This window comes from Salvelinus namaycush, chromosome 4 (genome assembly GCF_016432855.1).
Source record: "Salvelinus namaycush isolate Seneca chromosome 4, SaNama_1.0, whole genome shotgun sequence".
Taxonomy (NCBI): Eukaryota; Metazoa; Chordata; class Actinopteri; order Salmoniformes; family Salmonidae; genus Salvelinus; species Salvelinus namaycush.
This window is the reverse complement of record NC_052310.1, coordinates 60,571,997-60,586,025: the sequence shown is the minus strand read 5'-3', so window position 1 is coordinate 60,586,025 and position 14,029 is coordinate 60,571,997. Positions and strand designations below refer to the sequence as shown.

Genomic DNA, 14,029 nt, shown 5'->3' with positions numbered 1-14,029 from the left:
TTCAGATAGTAGTACACAAATTGCCTAGCACACACACACACACTACAGTCTCAACACACTGATAGCTACAGTATTAATACTTGAGCCCATATTATCGATCACATTACAGTATACCTGAAAAGCTCATATGAGCCTGTGCGTCTGACTAGCTTGGCTGCTCGGAAAGCTACAGAAGGCTTTGTGTAGGAAGATGGGATCCGACACCCAAAGTTTCACCGTCATCGCCAGGCTCAGCAGTCAATAGAAAGATCAGCTCAGGAAGTAACAAGAGATATTTCATATAGGAAGACAGATTGTCAAAGGTGCAAGATTCCACACAGCAGCCGCCCTTTCAAGCAGCTGTTCATATCCTATCAGATTATTTGTTTCATACTTCCAACCAATCAGGCTGCTTGTTGTATGCTAAGCCCTACATGTGATCTGCTTGGCTAGAAGGTTCTGTACAATTAGTGGATTACCAAGTGCAGTCAATCCACACAAAAGGAAGAATGACATTGTGACAGAGAGAAAACATTGCAAGAGTACTTTAACGTTAAGGATTGTGCTGCATACTAAACTTAGCTACTACAACTTAGCTACGACTTTTGAGTCCATAAAAACATGGCATGAGCCAGTATTGCTACAATAACTCCCCCACCCACCCCCCAATCCATCAAGACACCAATACACCACTTCTTCCCAAAACTATTCTCCCTACAGTCCTACAGTGGAACAGTCTCGATGTACTTGCCCCTGTCCCCCCTACCCCTCTCCATCACCCCCTCCTGGAGGGTTTTGGTGGAGACGGTATAGCCCTTGGTTCCCTTCCCATCTCCTCCCCCACCCCCCACTCCCACTGAGTCCTTCTTCGTAAGTGGACTACGAGCCCTATGGGGATCTCCTCCTCTCCTCTCCCTCTCTGGGGTGGGTTCTGCCACCCTGCCTCCTGGCCCTGCCTCAGCTCCTCTCCTCCTGGCCGGGGGCCCCCAGAGGAAGGTGTTGGCCGGCTGGTAGTGCTGGCGGGCGTACCGGAGCAGGCTGCGGCGGTGGGAGCGGAGGCGGATGGTGTAGACGTAATACTCTAGGGTGCTGTGCAGCATGTTGGGCAGGGTGCCCCGGCACAGAGCCTCGTCCAGCAGCAGACGCACCAGGGGGGCCTTGAAGGCCTCAAAGCCCAGCTCACCCAGAGACTTGAGGATGCGCGTGATCCGCAGATAGTTATGCTGGGACCTGGGGAGAGAGGGAGGGATAGGTTACTCATCACCAAACCACCTTCGCTATAGACCCAGAGAGAAATTGTGCGTGCGTGCGTGCGTGCGTGCGTGCGTGCGTGCGTGCGTGTGTGTAATTACACCTGTGTTTACCACTCACTCATTGAGGTGCTGAAAGCGTTCTTGCCAGTTGGAAGCTCGGGCGACATTCCCACTTTTATCCAGGAGTTTGATCCCGTAAAAATCCAGCATGAGTGTGTACGCCAGCAGAAATCGCCGCTTGGCCTCCCGGGTGCTTTGGAATTCCTATGGGACACGGCAAAGATCAGTCGAAAGTGTAAGTAGATCCCACAATATTCAAAATTCCTGTACAACATGATGGCATACTGACATATTCAGATCAGTCAAACCACATGGTTAAGTCTTGTTATTGTCTTTACCTTGATCTCCTCCTGAGTGAGTTCTTGAGCATAGAAGTTGAGCCCTTGCTCCCTCAGAGGGAAAAGCCTGCAATAAAGACAGAGAGAGAAGACTGTCAAAGAGTGAGGTTAACTCTCTCCCCTTGACTTTTCTATGCACGTCTCCCTGTCCTCTCTTGCCTGTCTTTAGTCTCTTGCTCTTCCCCACTGTCCTCTTTTCATCTATACACGCATCTCTCTCTCTTATTACAGTGGCTTGCGAAAGTATTCACCACCGTGGCATTTTTCCTATTTTGGGGGTTTGTATCATTTGCTTTACACAACATGCCTACCACTTTGAAGATGCAAAATATTTTTTATTGTGAGACAAACAAGAAATAAGACAAAAAAACTGAAAACTTGGGCGTGCATAACTATTCACCCCCCCCCCAAAGTCAATACTTTGTAGAGCCACCTTTTGCAGCAATTACAGAGGCAAGTCTCTTGGGGTATGTCTCTATAAGCTTGGCACATTTAGCCACTCTGATTTTTGTCCATTCTTCAAGGCAAAACTGCTCCAGCTTCGTCAAGTTGGATGGGTTCCGCTGGTGTAAAGCAATCTTTAAGTCATACCACAGATTCTCAATTCGATTGAGGTCTGGGCTTTGAGTAGGCCATTCCAAGATATTTAAATGCTTCCCCTTAAACCACTCGAGGGTTGCTTTAGCAGTATGCTTAGGGTCATTGATCTGTACTTCTCCACAACTTTGTCCCTGACCTGTTAGAAGAGCTTCTTGGTCTTCATGGTGCCGCTTGCTTGGTGGTGCCCCTTGCTTAGTGGTGTTGCAGACTCTGGGGCCTTTCAGAACAGGTGTATATATACTGAGATCATGTGACAGATCATGTGACACTTAAATAAAGTCCACCTGTGTGCAATCTAACTAATTATGTGACTTCTGAGGGTAATTGGTTGCACCAGGTCTTATTTAGGAGCTTCATAGCAAAGGGGGTGAATACATATGCACAAACCACTTTTCTGTTTTTTCTGTTTTATAATTTTTTGAAACAAGTAATTTTTTTCATTTCACTTCACCAATTTAAACTATTTTGTGTATGTCCATTACATGAAATCCAAATAAAAATCCATTTAAATTACAGGTTGTAATGCAGCAAAATAGGAAAAACGCCAAGGGGGACGAATACTTTTGCAAGGCACTGTAAGTAAATTCAATGAGCGACAGCCACTCGTCTGCACACGCTCACTGCTGCTTCGACACCCACTAATTGATATTATGCTAATGAACTGCTCTGTCAGAATAGAGAGAACGAGAGAAAGTGAGAGATAATAAGGTTGGCGCTGCAGGGAGTAAGTGAGATTGGCAGGATATGTGAATCCCAGTGGTGTGACTATGTTTTTTCTCCTGGTGTTATATAGGTCTCGAAGTTATGTAGGTCTGTGTCAGAGAAAGCATTGGCTGTACTTTGCTGTTCTCTTTTCTGCTCCTGCAAAATAGGGTGAGATACATTTCTATGTCCAAACGTACATATGTTACAGACCCGGGTTCAAATTCTATTTGAGATCATTTCAAATACTTAATCTGTGCTTGATTGGTTCTAAAACTCAAATAGTATTTGAACCCAGGTCTGATACGTAGTCACAGGTGTGCATGACACACACACACACACACACACACACACACACACACACACACACACACACACACACACACACACACACACACACACACACACACACACACACACACACACATATCCATAGTACCTCAAAGGGCCTCTTACCACTGTATGTAGGTGTGATTGTGCTCCAGTTTGTCATAATTTCCTCTCCATTTGGTCAGGATCTCCTCAATGAAGATACCTAGAGAGGGATTCAGGTCAATCACATAAATGATACAGGAAAACACACCTGCCCTGTTTGGGGTCAGCATAAAATGTGTGTGTGTGTGTCTGCAGGCTAGTGTTTAAACAGTAGATCAGCTCTTAATCCTCTGGACTCCTCTGTTCAAACATGACCCAAGGCCAATCAAAACTCTCTAAGCCCTGAGCCAGTAACACTCTGCTGTATGTCCGACGGGTGTGTGTTGCTGTTTGTCACTGTGTGTTAGTGTGTGTGTACTGACCGTCTGGTATTAGAGGGATCTTGTTCAGGTAGAAGCGGAGGTTGCGGTAGTCATTAGGTAGCCGGGGCGCCTTGTAGTTCTAGGGAGGGAGAGGATGAGGAGGAAGAATCAGGCTACTGTGTGTGTGTGTGTGTATGTGTGTGTGTGTGTGTGTGTGTGTGTGTGTGTGTGTGTGTGTGTGTGTGTGTGTGTGTGTGTGTGTGTGTGTGTGTGTGTGTGTGTGTGTGTGTGTGTGTGTGTGTGCGCCGTACCGGGTAGCTGTGGCGGTATTTGTAAAGATCCTTTGCAGCATAAAAACTTCTCTTCATCTTGGTGCTGGACTTAGAGTCAGAGAGCTATGAGAGAAAGAGAAAAAGAGAGAGAGAAAAAAAGTTAGTGAATGAACACTGACTGAAATAGATAGCAACAATGATATCAACAGCGTGACACACAAACCCATAACAACATAGCAGATGTCTGGGTTGAGTGGGTTTGTAACTGAACTGGAATTAACTATTTTTGGTGTAGGCAGAATAATAATCTGCCAATTTCTTCCCCATGAAAGCAATTCTAACTTCATGCAGGCTTCCAATGCACTCACAGTCAGGATAACATGAAGGAAAATGCACCATATAAAGGCATATCAAGGTATTATAAAGGCATTTGACTCATTACAAACAAATATTGTTGTTTATCTATGTCACGACTTCCGCTGGAGTCGGTCCCTCTCCTTGTTCGTTGGTGGTCGACGTCACCGGCCTTCTAGGCATCACCGATCCACTTTTCATTTTCCATTTGTTTTGTCTTTGTTTTCTAGACACCTGGTTTCAGTTCCCCCATTACATGTTCATTATTTAACCCTCTGGTTTCCCCCATGTTTGTGTGCGTGTTTGTTCTATTGTTCAGGCTGTTTCTGACGGCTGGAATTTTGTTGCCGGGTTTTGTTATTACGCCCGTTTATTTCGTGGTACCGGTATTTTTCCCACACAGTAGTATTGTGTTTATACTGGTGTATCTTGTATTAAATACCTTGTCCACGCATCTCAGCTCTCCTGCGCCTGACTCCTTTCACCAGTTACCCACAGCCTTGACAATCTCTTTTATACTTATGAACATGGATGCATCCCATCAAAGTTGTAGGGTTGTTGAAAATAATGAAATGAAAATAAATAGTAAGCCTAAAGGCCTAGACCTGAAAACAGCAAGGATTTGGGTAATGGGCATACTGTGTCATTTTTCCCAAATCAAACGATGGAAGATGGGCTCCCCTATTTGACCCTATTATATTTTATGTATTTAAAAAATTAGGTCACTTTTATCAGGTCACTGTCTCACTTGCGCGCGACACTAACCTACTCTCCCTCCGCGTGTTCACGCAGGACATTGAGGACACAAAACGAGGACATAAAACAAGACAGCGATGTACAACATTTTGGTTAAAACTGAACGATATAGAATTATGCTCTATAAGATTGCCACTTTTGGTAATGCATATGACCACATCAATTGGATACCTGGCAATGACATTGAACGTAGCGTAGACATGGCAACAACATATGCGTTGAGGACAATTACTTTGGGACATAGGCCTCAACTAGGCTACTAGCCTACATACAATCCTGATTTTGGTTTCCCGACATTATAGTCTGGGATGTTGACATCTTCAGCGAGCCAGCTATGCAGCTGTGCCATTTCCATTTTCTAATTTAGCTCATTGCAGTCTACTCTTCTTCCTATTTTTTGTGTGTGTGGTTGCTTTTCTGTGTGCCAGTTTGTTGGTAGCCTATTTACCTTCGGGGACATGTTCGCCTGTTCGCCGCATCTCCCTGTCTCAGTCCGGCTGACACACTCCGATATCCCGCTGTCCTCATCACCCGGCTGCTCGTCGCTTTCCGAGTCTGACTCCCATGTCGAGTCGCATTCCTCCACAGTTCTCGGCTCCTTGTAGCGCAAACTGCCCATCAGATTTCCCATTTACCCGCCTACACCGAGTCGCGCCGTCCTCTGTGTCCTTCTAGCCTACATATTTTGCCGTGCAGTCGGCCTGCTGCGCCACGGTTAGTGTGTGGCGTTTAAATGGCAGGCTGAGGAAAATTCCGATCCAGACTTGCTAGTACACGGTGAACACACCCCTAAATGCGCGGCGCGTGCCGAGGAAAGTGGTCACAGCATCAGGACCAAAGATGACCACGTGCTCCGTGAACACTGGGACAGGGGTTAACCAGTGTCACATCTGAGATCCTCAATGTCAGATGGAGAACACATACTCATTCTCCCTTTCGGTCACTAGCTAGGTTTCTATTCAATTGGCGACAGATTTTCAAGCGAATACTCTAGAATCCGCATTGGAAAATATGCGCATTTTCCTACCAGTGGTGTGTTTACACCAACTTGACTTTTTGCGGATAAAATCGGTGCGTGACGTAATGCACACGCAATGTACTTTTTCGCTTAAGTTTTCATGTGCAAATCTACAAATCTAAAGTTCAATATGTTTCCATTGCATTTTCAACTCTACAGATAGCTTTGTCACAAAACGGTTGCGTTAAACAACAAATGTGTCTACTCTGGTCTTGGCACCTGGGCTCTAGCCAACATATAGCAGATACAGTGACGGTAGGCTGAGCAGGTATAGTCTACATGATTAGATTATTATGGATAAAAGCACAATATTTTTATTTGTCAAACGGCAGTCAAGCAGAATAAGACCCTCTATATTTATTGGAAAGGTGCACCAAGATCACAGGGAACTTTCACCACCCTGTGAAGTTCATAATCAATTATTTAATCTGTAGCCTAATAAACTGCATGGTTTCCGAGTCATAGTGGAAGGACCACACGCCATATCATCGCGTGACTCCAAGTTTACTTTGATATGATGGTTTTTATATAAATATATGCGCATAAATGCGTTTTCACCCATTTCTCGCCTAATACACTTTACCAACACAAAATGATCCCACCATGTCAAATGAACAAATTATCTGCCAGCATTTATACAATTTTACCGAAACGTCCGGTTTCCATTACAGCTGTCATGACTTATTTTTAGAAGGTATGACTTTACTCACAAAAACTGTGGATGCAAACGTGGTTACTGACAAAGTCTCCTCCATCGAGTTAATCGGAGCTGCAGCCATTGTTGTAGGAATTGGCCACGTGGGTCTGTCTATTGGTAGGCTATAAAGCACACACGTGTAGCACACAGACATACTGTGTGCACTGTTTTTTCTAGTTATGTAGGCTAATCAACAGGCGACAATTTGCTACTCAAATCGACGTTTATATGAGGGCATTCCTCCTAAGGGATTTGCGTTGATGTATGGCAACACAGAGACAAACACAGTAAAGCATGACATAGCCTGCACAAGCAGTGTTGGAGTTGGAGAGGGATCAAAGTCCAACGCACCATTAGTTGCTGATAGAATACAACAGAACTGGATAATAGAAATACAACAGAACTGACATCAAATGTTATGTACAAAGGTCAACATTCAGTGAGACAGGAACCAGAATGTCATGCTAATCACAACCACATGAGAGCAGCATTTCCTATGTAATATATTATACTATATAGCAACATAGGTCTCGACTCCTTAGAAAGCCTGCTACAACCACATATACAGTATCATATTAAATGACTTGTTGAGTTCTAATATGTAATTCTATGGTTGCAGCACTATCAATCTCCAAGTACCATTTCCATGTAGGCTATCCAGTACCCCCCCCCCCCCCCCCCCCTAAACTCTAATCTGGAAATAATGCATAGCCCATGAGCTTACTTTGTAGAAGGTCCAAACAAGCAAATAGAAGGTGGTCGGAGATTCAGCAACATGGACAGCGGCAAAATCGAACTCTTTCAATCCTGCAGTTAAGCACCACATGACAGTAACCACCTTTCCATACACAGTTTTTATGCGAGTAAAGTCAGATTGTATCTTTAAAAAATCCTGACAACTGAGATGGAAACAGGAAGTTTCAGTGCAATTTTATAAATGCTGACAGTTCATTTGTTTGTTAGACATGGTGGGATCTTTTTGTGTCGGTAAATTAATTATGCTAGAAATGGCGGCGGAAACACCTTTATGCCAAAAATATTGATATAATAACTATCATATTGAAGTACACTTGGAGTCACGTGATGATATGGCGTGTGGTCCTCCCACTAAGACTCAGGAAACCATACAGTTTATTAGGCTACAGTTGAAATAAATGATGATGAACTTCACAGGGTGGTGAAAGTGCACAGTGATGAGTTTGATTCTCCAATAAAATATATAGGATTTTATTCTGGTGACATGATGATCGATGCTTAACTGCCATTTGACAAATAACAATATTCTTGCTCTTATCCATAATAATCTCATTAGGAAGACTAACCTACCCACACTGTATCTACTAGCTGTTGGCTAGAGCGCACGTGCCAAGACCAGAGTGGGCACATTTGCTATTTAACACAATCGTTTTTGTGACAAAACCTGTTGGTAGAGTCGAAAATGCAATGGAAACACATTGCACTTTAGATTTTTATTCAGTACATGGAAACTTAAGCGAAAACAGTACATTTTTGTGTGCACTACATCGTCACACACTCATTTTCATCTGCAACAAGTCTGTTTGGTGGAAACATCAGCCTGGTGGAAAAATGCCCACATTTTCTTTATGCAGATATTTGAATATTTGCATGAAAATCTGTCGCCAAGTGGATGGAAACCTAGCTAGTGGAGAAAATCCAGGAAATACAGAGAAGTCCTCCTAGCCAGAAAGCAAGAAGCCTGAATACATTACAGGCAAACTAACTCTATGCTCGACTGTTCAGCCATATTTGATTTCAAACGTTTATCTTTGGAATAAAATAAAATAATAGGGAATACATTTGCATGTAATTTAAACAGACTACAGTAATGATTCCTTCAACTACACCATTAGTATAGAGAGACAGAGAGACATCTTTACAACACTATATATAGACATAATATGACATTTGAAATGTCTTAATTATTTTGGAACTTCTGTGAGTGTAATGTTTACTGTTCATTTTTATTGTTTATTTTACTTTTGTTTATTATCTACATCACTTGCATTGGCAATGTTACGTAACATATGTTTCCCATGCCAATAAAGCCCTTGAATAAAAATTGAAGAGAGAGAGAGTGTCACGTTCCTGACCTGTTTTCTGTTGTTTTGTATGTGTTTAATTGGTCAGGGCGTGAGTTGGGGTGGGTAGTCTATGTTATGTGTTTTCTATGTTGGGTTAATGGTTTGCCTGGTATGGTTCTCAATTAGAGGCAGGTGTGTGTCGTTTCCTCTGATTGAGAGCCATATTAAGGTAGGTTGTTCTCACTGTTTGTTTGTGGGTGATTGTTCCTGTGTCTGTGTTTACCACATGGGACTGTTTCGTTTGTTCGTTCATTTTAGGTAGTCTGTTCCTGTTCGTGCGTTCTTCGTCTATATGTAAGTTCGTTTGTTTCAGGTCTGTTGCCTTCGTTTATTGTTTTGTAGTTTGTTCTAGTGTTTTGTCAGTGTTTTCGTCTTTCATTCAATAAATTAGTATGTATTCCTCACCTGCTGCGCCTTGGTCCGTTCATTCACCACAAGACGAACGTTACAGAATCACCCACCAACAAAGGATCAAGCAGCGGTGTAACGGGAGAGAGAGACAGCGCACGAAGGAGGAATGGACATTGGAGGATGTTTTGGACGGCAAGGGTTGCTACACATGGGAGGAGATCCTGGCTGGAAAGGATCGCCTCCCATGGGAACAGCTGGAGGCAGCTCGGAGAGCGGAGGCAACCGGAGAGGGGAACCTGCGTTATGAGGGGACGCGTCTAGCACGGAAGCCCGAGAGGCTCACCCAAAAATTTCTTGGGGGGGGGCTAAAGGGTAGTGTGGCGAGGGCAGGTAGGAAACCTGCGCCCACTTCCCATGCTTACCGTGGAGAGCGGGAGTACGGGCAGACACCGTGTTATGCGGAAGAGCGCACGGTGTCTCCTGTACGGGTGCATAGCCCGGTGCGGGTTATTCCACCTCCCCGCACTGGGCGGGCTAGAGTGAGCATTGAGCCAAGTGCCATGAAGCCGGCTCTACATATCTGGCCTCCAGTACGTCTCCTCGGGCCGGTGTACATGGCACCAGCCTTACACATGGTGTCCCCGGTTCGCCAACACAGCCCAGTGCGGGTTATTCCACCTCCCCGCACTGGACGGGCTACGGGGAGCATGCAACCAGGTAAGGTTGGGCAGGCTCAGTGCTCAAGGGAGCCAGTACGCCTGCACGGTCCGGTATATCCGGCGCCACCTTCCCGCCCCAGCCCAGTACCTCCAGTTCCAGCACCCCGCACTCGCCTTGTGGTGCGTGTCTCCAGCCCAGTACCACCAGTTCCGGTACCACGCACCAGGCCTATAGTGCGCATCGAGAGTCCAGTGTGCCCTGTTCCTGCTCCCTGCACTAGCCTTGAGGTGCGTGTCTCCAGTCCGGTACCACCAGTTCCGGCACCACGCCCCAGGCCTACTGTGCGCATCAGCAGGTCAGAGTCGGCCGTCTGCCCAACGCCGCCTGCACTGCTCGTCTGTCCAGCGCCGTCTAAGCTGCCTGCCTGCCCAGCGCCGGCTGAACTGCCTGCACTGCTCGTCTGCTCAACGCCGCCTGCACTGCTCGTCTGTCCAGCGCCGTCTGAGCTGCCTGCCTGCCCAGCGCCGTCTGAACTGCCTGCACTGCTCGTCTGCTCAACGCCGCCTGCACGGCTCGTCTGCCCAGGGCCGTCTGAGCTGCCTGCACTGCCTGCCTGCCCAGCACCATCTGAGCCATCCGTCTGCCCAGCGCCGTCTGAGCCATCCGTCTGCCCAGCGCCGTCTGAGCCATCCGTCTGCCCAGCGCCGTCTGAGCCATCCGTCTGCCCAGCGCCGTCTGAGCCATCCGTCTGCCTAGCGCCATCTGAGCCATCTGTCTGCCCAGCGCCATCTGAGCCATCCGTCTGCCACGAGCCATTAGAGCCGCCCGTCTGTCCCGAGCCATTAGAGCCGTCCGTCAGTCAGAAGCCGCTAGAGCCGCCAGCCAGTCAGGAGCTGCCAGAGCCGCCAGCCAGTCAGGAGCTGCCAGAGCCGCCAGCCAGTCAGGAGCTGCCAGAGCCGCCAGCCAGTCAGGAGCTGCCAGAGCCGCCAGCCAGTCAGGAGCTGCCAGAGCCGCCAGCCAGTCAGGAGCTGCCAGAGCCGCCAGACAGTCATGAGCTGCCCTACAGTCATGAGCTGCCCTACAGTCATGAGCTGCCCTCCAGTCATGAGCTGCCCTCCAGTCATGAGCTGCCCTCCAGTCATGAGCTGCCATTCAGTCCGGAGCTGCCATTCGTCCTGAGCTGCCTCTCTGTCCTGAGCTACCTCTCTGTCCTGAGCTACCTCTCTGTCCTGAGCTACCTCTCTGTCCTGAGCTACCTCTCTGTCCTGAGCTACCTCCTGAATCATGTGGGGGCCTTGGGGAGGATTCTTAGGCCAAGGTCGTGGGTGAGGGTCGCCACTCAAAGGACACTAAGGAGGGGGACAAAGACAGTGGTGGAGTTGTGTCCTCGTCCACCGCCGGAGCCGCCACCGCGGACAGATGCCCACCCAGACCCTCCCCTTGAGTTTTAGGGGTGCGCCCGGAGTTCGCACCTTGAGGGGGGGGTTCTGTCACGTTCCTGACCTGTTTTATGTTGTTTTGTATGTGTTTAATTGGTCAGGGCGTGAGTTGGGGTGGGTAGTCTATGTTATGTGTTTTCTATGTTGGGTTAATGGTTTGCCTGGTATGGTTCTCAATTAGAGGCAGGTGTGTGTCGTTTCCTCTGATTGAGAGCCATATTAAGGTAGGTTGTTCTCACTGTTTGTTTGTGGGTGATTGTTCCTGTGTCTGTGTTTACCACATGGGACTGTTTCGTTTGTTCGTTCATTTTAGGTAGTCTGTTCCTGTTCGTGCGTTCTTCGTCTATGTGTAAGTTCGTTTGTTTCAGGTCTGTTGCCTTCGTTTATTGTTTTGTAGTTTGTTCTAGTGTTTTGTCAGTGTTTTCGTCTTTCATTCAATAAATTAGTATGTATTCCTCACCTGCTGCGCCTTGGTCCGTTCATTCACCACAAGACGAACGTTACAGAGAGAGAGAGAGAGATGCTTTTTATTGATCTTATTTAACCTTTATTTTAGCAACATTTTGAAGATTGTTCCACAAATAAGGTGGGAAAAACTAAAAGCTGAGTTACCTAACTCGGTAGAGACTAAAGGAATTTCCAGTTAGCCATCCCTGAGACCCGGTGTGGTAACTCATATATCTAAAGGTTAGTAATGATGTTAGGTACAGTGGGACTTTTTGTAAAAGGGCTTTATAAATGAAAACATAGCAATGTATCAACCTACCAACCAACTTTCAGAATGCAGTGCTAAAAAGTGCTAAAACTGTCTCCCGTAATAAAGCGCATAGCGCTATGATAAACTGCATCTAACGGATTTTAATGAAGTAGCAGCTGGGTTCATATAGATGATGTCGTCATAGTCTAGGACCGATAGGAACGTCGAATCTGCTTCATACTATTTATCGAGAGGCAGGACCTATTTATATAGAAGAAGCCCATTTTTATTCTCAGCTTCTTAACTAACTCGTCAATATGCTTTGTAAAAGACAGCTTTTCATCTAGCCCGATACTTGTAAGCAGGGACATGATCAATATGGACACCATCCAAAATACATACACTTGCAGTGCCATGCAAAAGTATTCATCCCCTTTGGCGTTTTTCCTATTTTGTTGGATTACAACCTGTAATTTAAATTGATTTTTATTTGGATTTAATGTAATGGACATACATAAAATAGTTTAAATTGGTGAAGTGAAATGAAAAAAATAACTTGTTTCAAAGAATTCTCCAGAAAATGATGTCATGGCTTTAGAAGCTTCTGATAGGCTAATTGACATACTTTGAGTCAATTAGAGGTGTACCTGTGGATGTATTTCAAGCCCTACCTTCACACTCAGTGCCTCTTTGCTTGACATCATGGGAAAATCAAAAGAAATCAGCCAAGACCTCAGAAAAAAATTGTAGACCTCCACAAGTCTGGTTCATCCTTGGGAGCAATTTCCAAATGCCTGAAGGTACCACATTCATCTGTACAAATAATAGTAAGCAAGTATAAACACCATGGGACCACGCAGCCATCATACCGCTCAGGAAGGAGACGCGTTTTGTCTCCTAGAGATGTACATACTTTGGTGCGAAAAGTGCAAATCGATCCCAGAATAACAGCAAATGACCTTGTGAAGATGCTGGAGGAAACACGAACAAAAGTATCTACATCCACAGTAAAACGAGTCCTATATCGACATAACCTGAAAGGCCACTCAGCAAGGAAGAAGCCACTGCTCCAAAACCGCCAATAAAAAAAGCAAAATTACGGTTTGCAACTGCACATGGGGACAAAGATCGTACTTTTTGGAGAAATCTCCTCTGGTCTGATGAAACAAAAAAAGGACTGTTTGGCCAAAATGACCATCGTTATGTTTGGAGGAAAAAGGGGGATGCTTGCAAGCTGAAGAACACCATCCCAACCGTGAAGCACGGGGGTGGCAGCATCATGTTGTGGGGATGCTTTGCTGCAGGAGGGACTGGTGCACTTCACAAAATAGATCGCTTTATAAGGATGGAAAATTCTGTGGATATATTGAAGCAACATCTCAAGACATCAGTCAGGAAGTTAAAGCTTGGTTGCAAATGGGTCTTCCAAATGGACATTGACCCCAAGCATACTTCCAAAATTGTGGCAAAATGGCTTAAGGACAACAAAGTCAAGGTATTGGAGTGGCCATCACAAAGCCCTGACCTCAATCCTATAGAAAATGTGTGGGCAGAACTGAAAAAGTGTGTGCGAGCAAGGAGGCCTACAAACCTGACTCAGTTACACCAGCTCTGTCAGGGGGAATGTGCCAAAATTCACCCAACTTATTGTGGGAAGCTTGTGGAAGGCTACCCGAAACGTTTGACCCAAGTTAAGCAATTTAAAGGCAATGCTACCAAATACTAATTGAGCATATGTAAACTTCTGACTCACTGGGAATGTGATGAAAGAAATAAAAGCTGAAATAAATCATTCTCTCTGCTATTATTCTGAAATGTTACATTCTTAAAATAAAGTGGTGATCCTAACTGACCTAAGACAGGGAATATTTACTCGGATTAAATTTCAGGAATTGTGAAAAACTGAGTTTAAATGTATTTGGCTAACGTGTATGTAAACTTCTGACTTCAACTGTATACACCTGTTCTGAAAGGCCCCAGAGGATGGTCAGTTTCACGAGGGTATGTTTGGCAG

At 45.6% G+C, this 14,029-nt stretch overlaps 1 protein-coding gene across 1 annotated transcript; it reads right to left on the bottom strand.

Moving 5' to 3' along the window:
* Window positions 1-701: 701 nt before the first annotated feature.
* Window positions 702-5,682, bottom strand: LOC120045946 (opioid growth factor receptor-like protein 1). The gene is made up of 7 exons (XM_038990871.1): window positions 5,500-5,682; window positions 3,981-4,064; window positions 3,730-3,808; window positions 3,389-3,467; window positions 1,631-1,697; window positions 1,351-1,496; window positions 702-1,209 (listed from the first exon to the last, which is right to left on the bottom strand). Exons 1-7 carry the CDS (start codon window positions 5,680-5,682, stop codon window positions 702-704), a joined length of 1,146 nt encoding a protein of 381 aa, XP_038846799.1.
* Window positions 5,683-14,029: the final 8,347 nt, after the last annotated feature.

Coding starts and splice junctions, on each gene's coding strand:
- LOC120045946 (XM_038990871.1), bottom strand. CDS start 5,682: ATGGGAAATCTGATGGGCAGTTTGCGCTACAAGGAGCCGAGAACTGTG. Junction 4,065..5,499: donor AGGCGAACATGTCCCCGAAG/GTAAATAGGCTA, acceptor TTTCTCTCATAG/CTCTCTGACTCTAAGTCCAG. Junction 3,468..3,729: donor GATCCCTCTAATACCAGACG/GTCAGTACACAC, acceptor ATCCCTCTCTAG/GTATCTTCATTGAGGAGATC.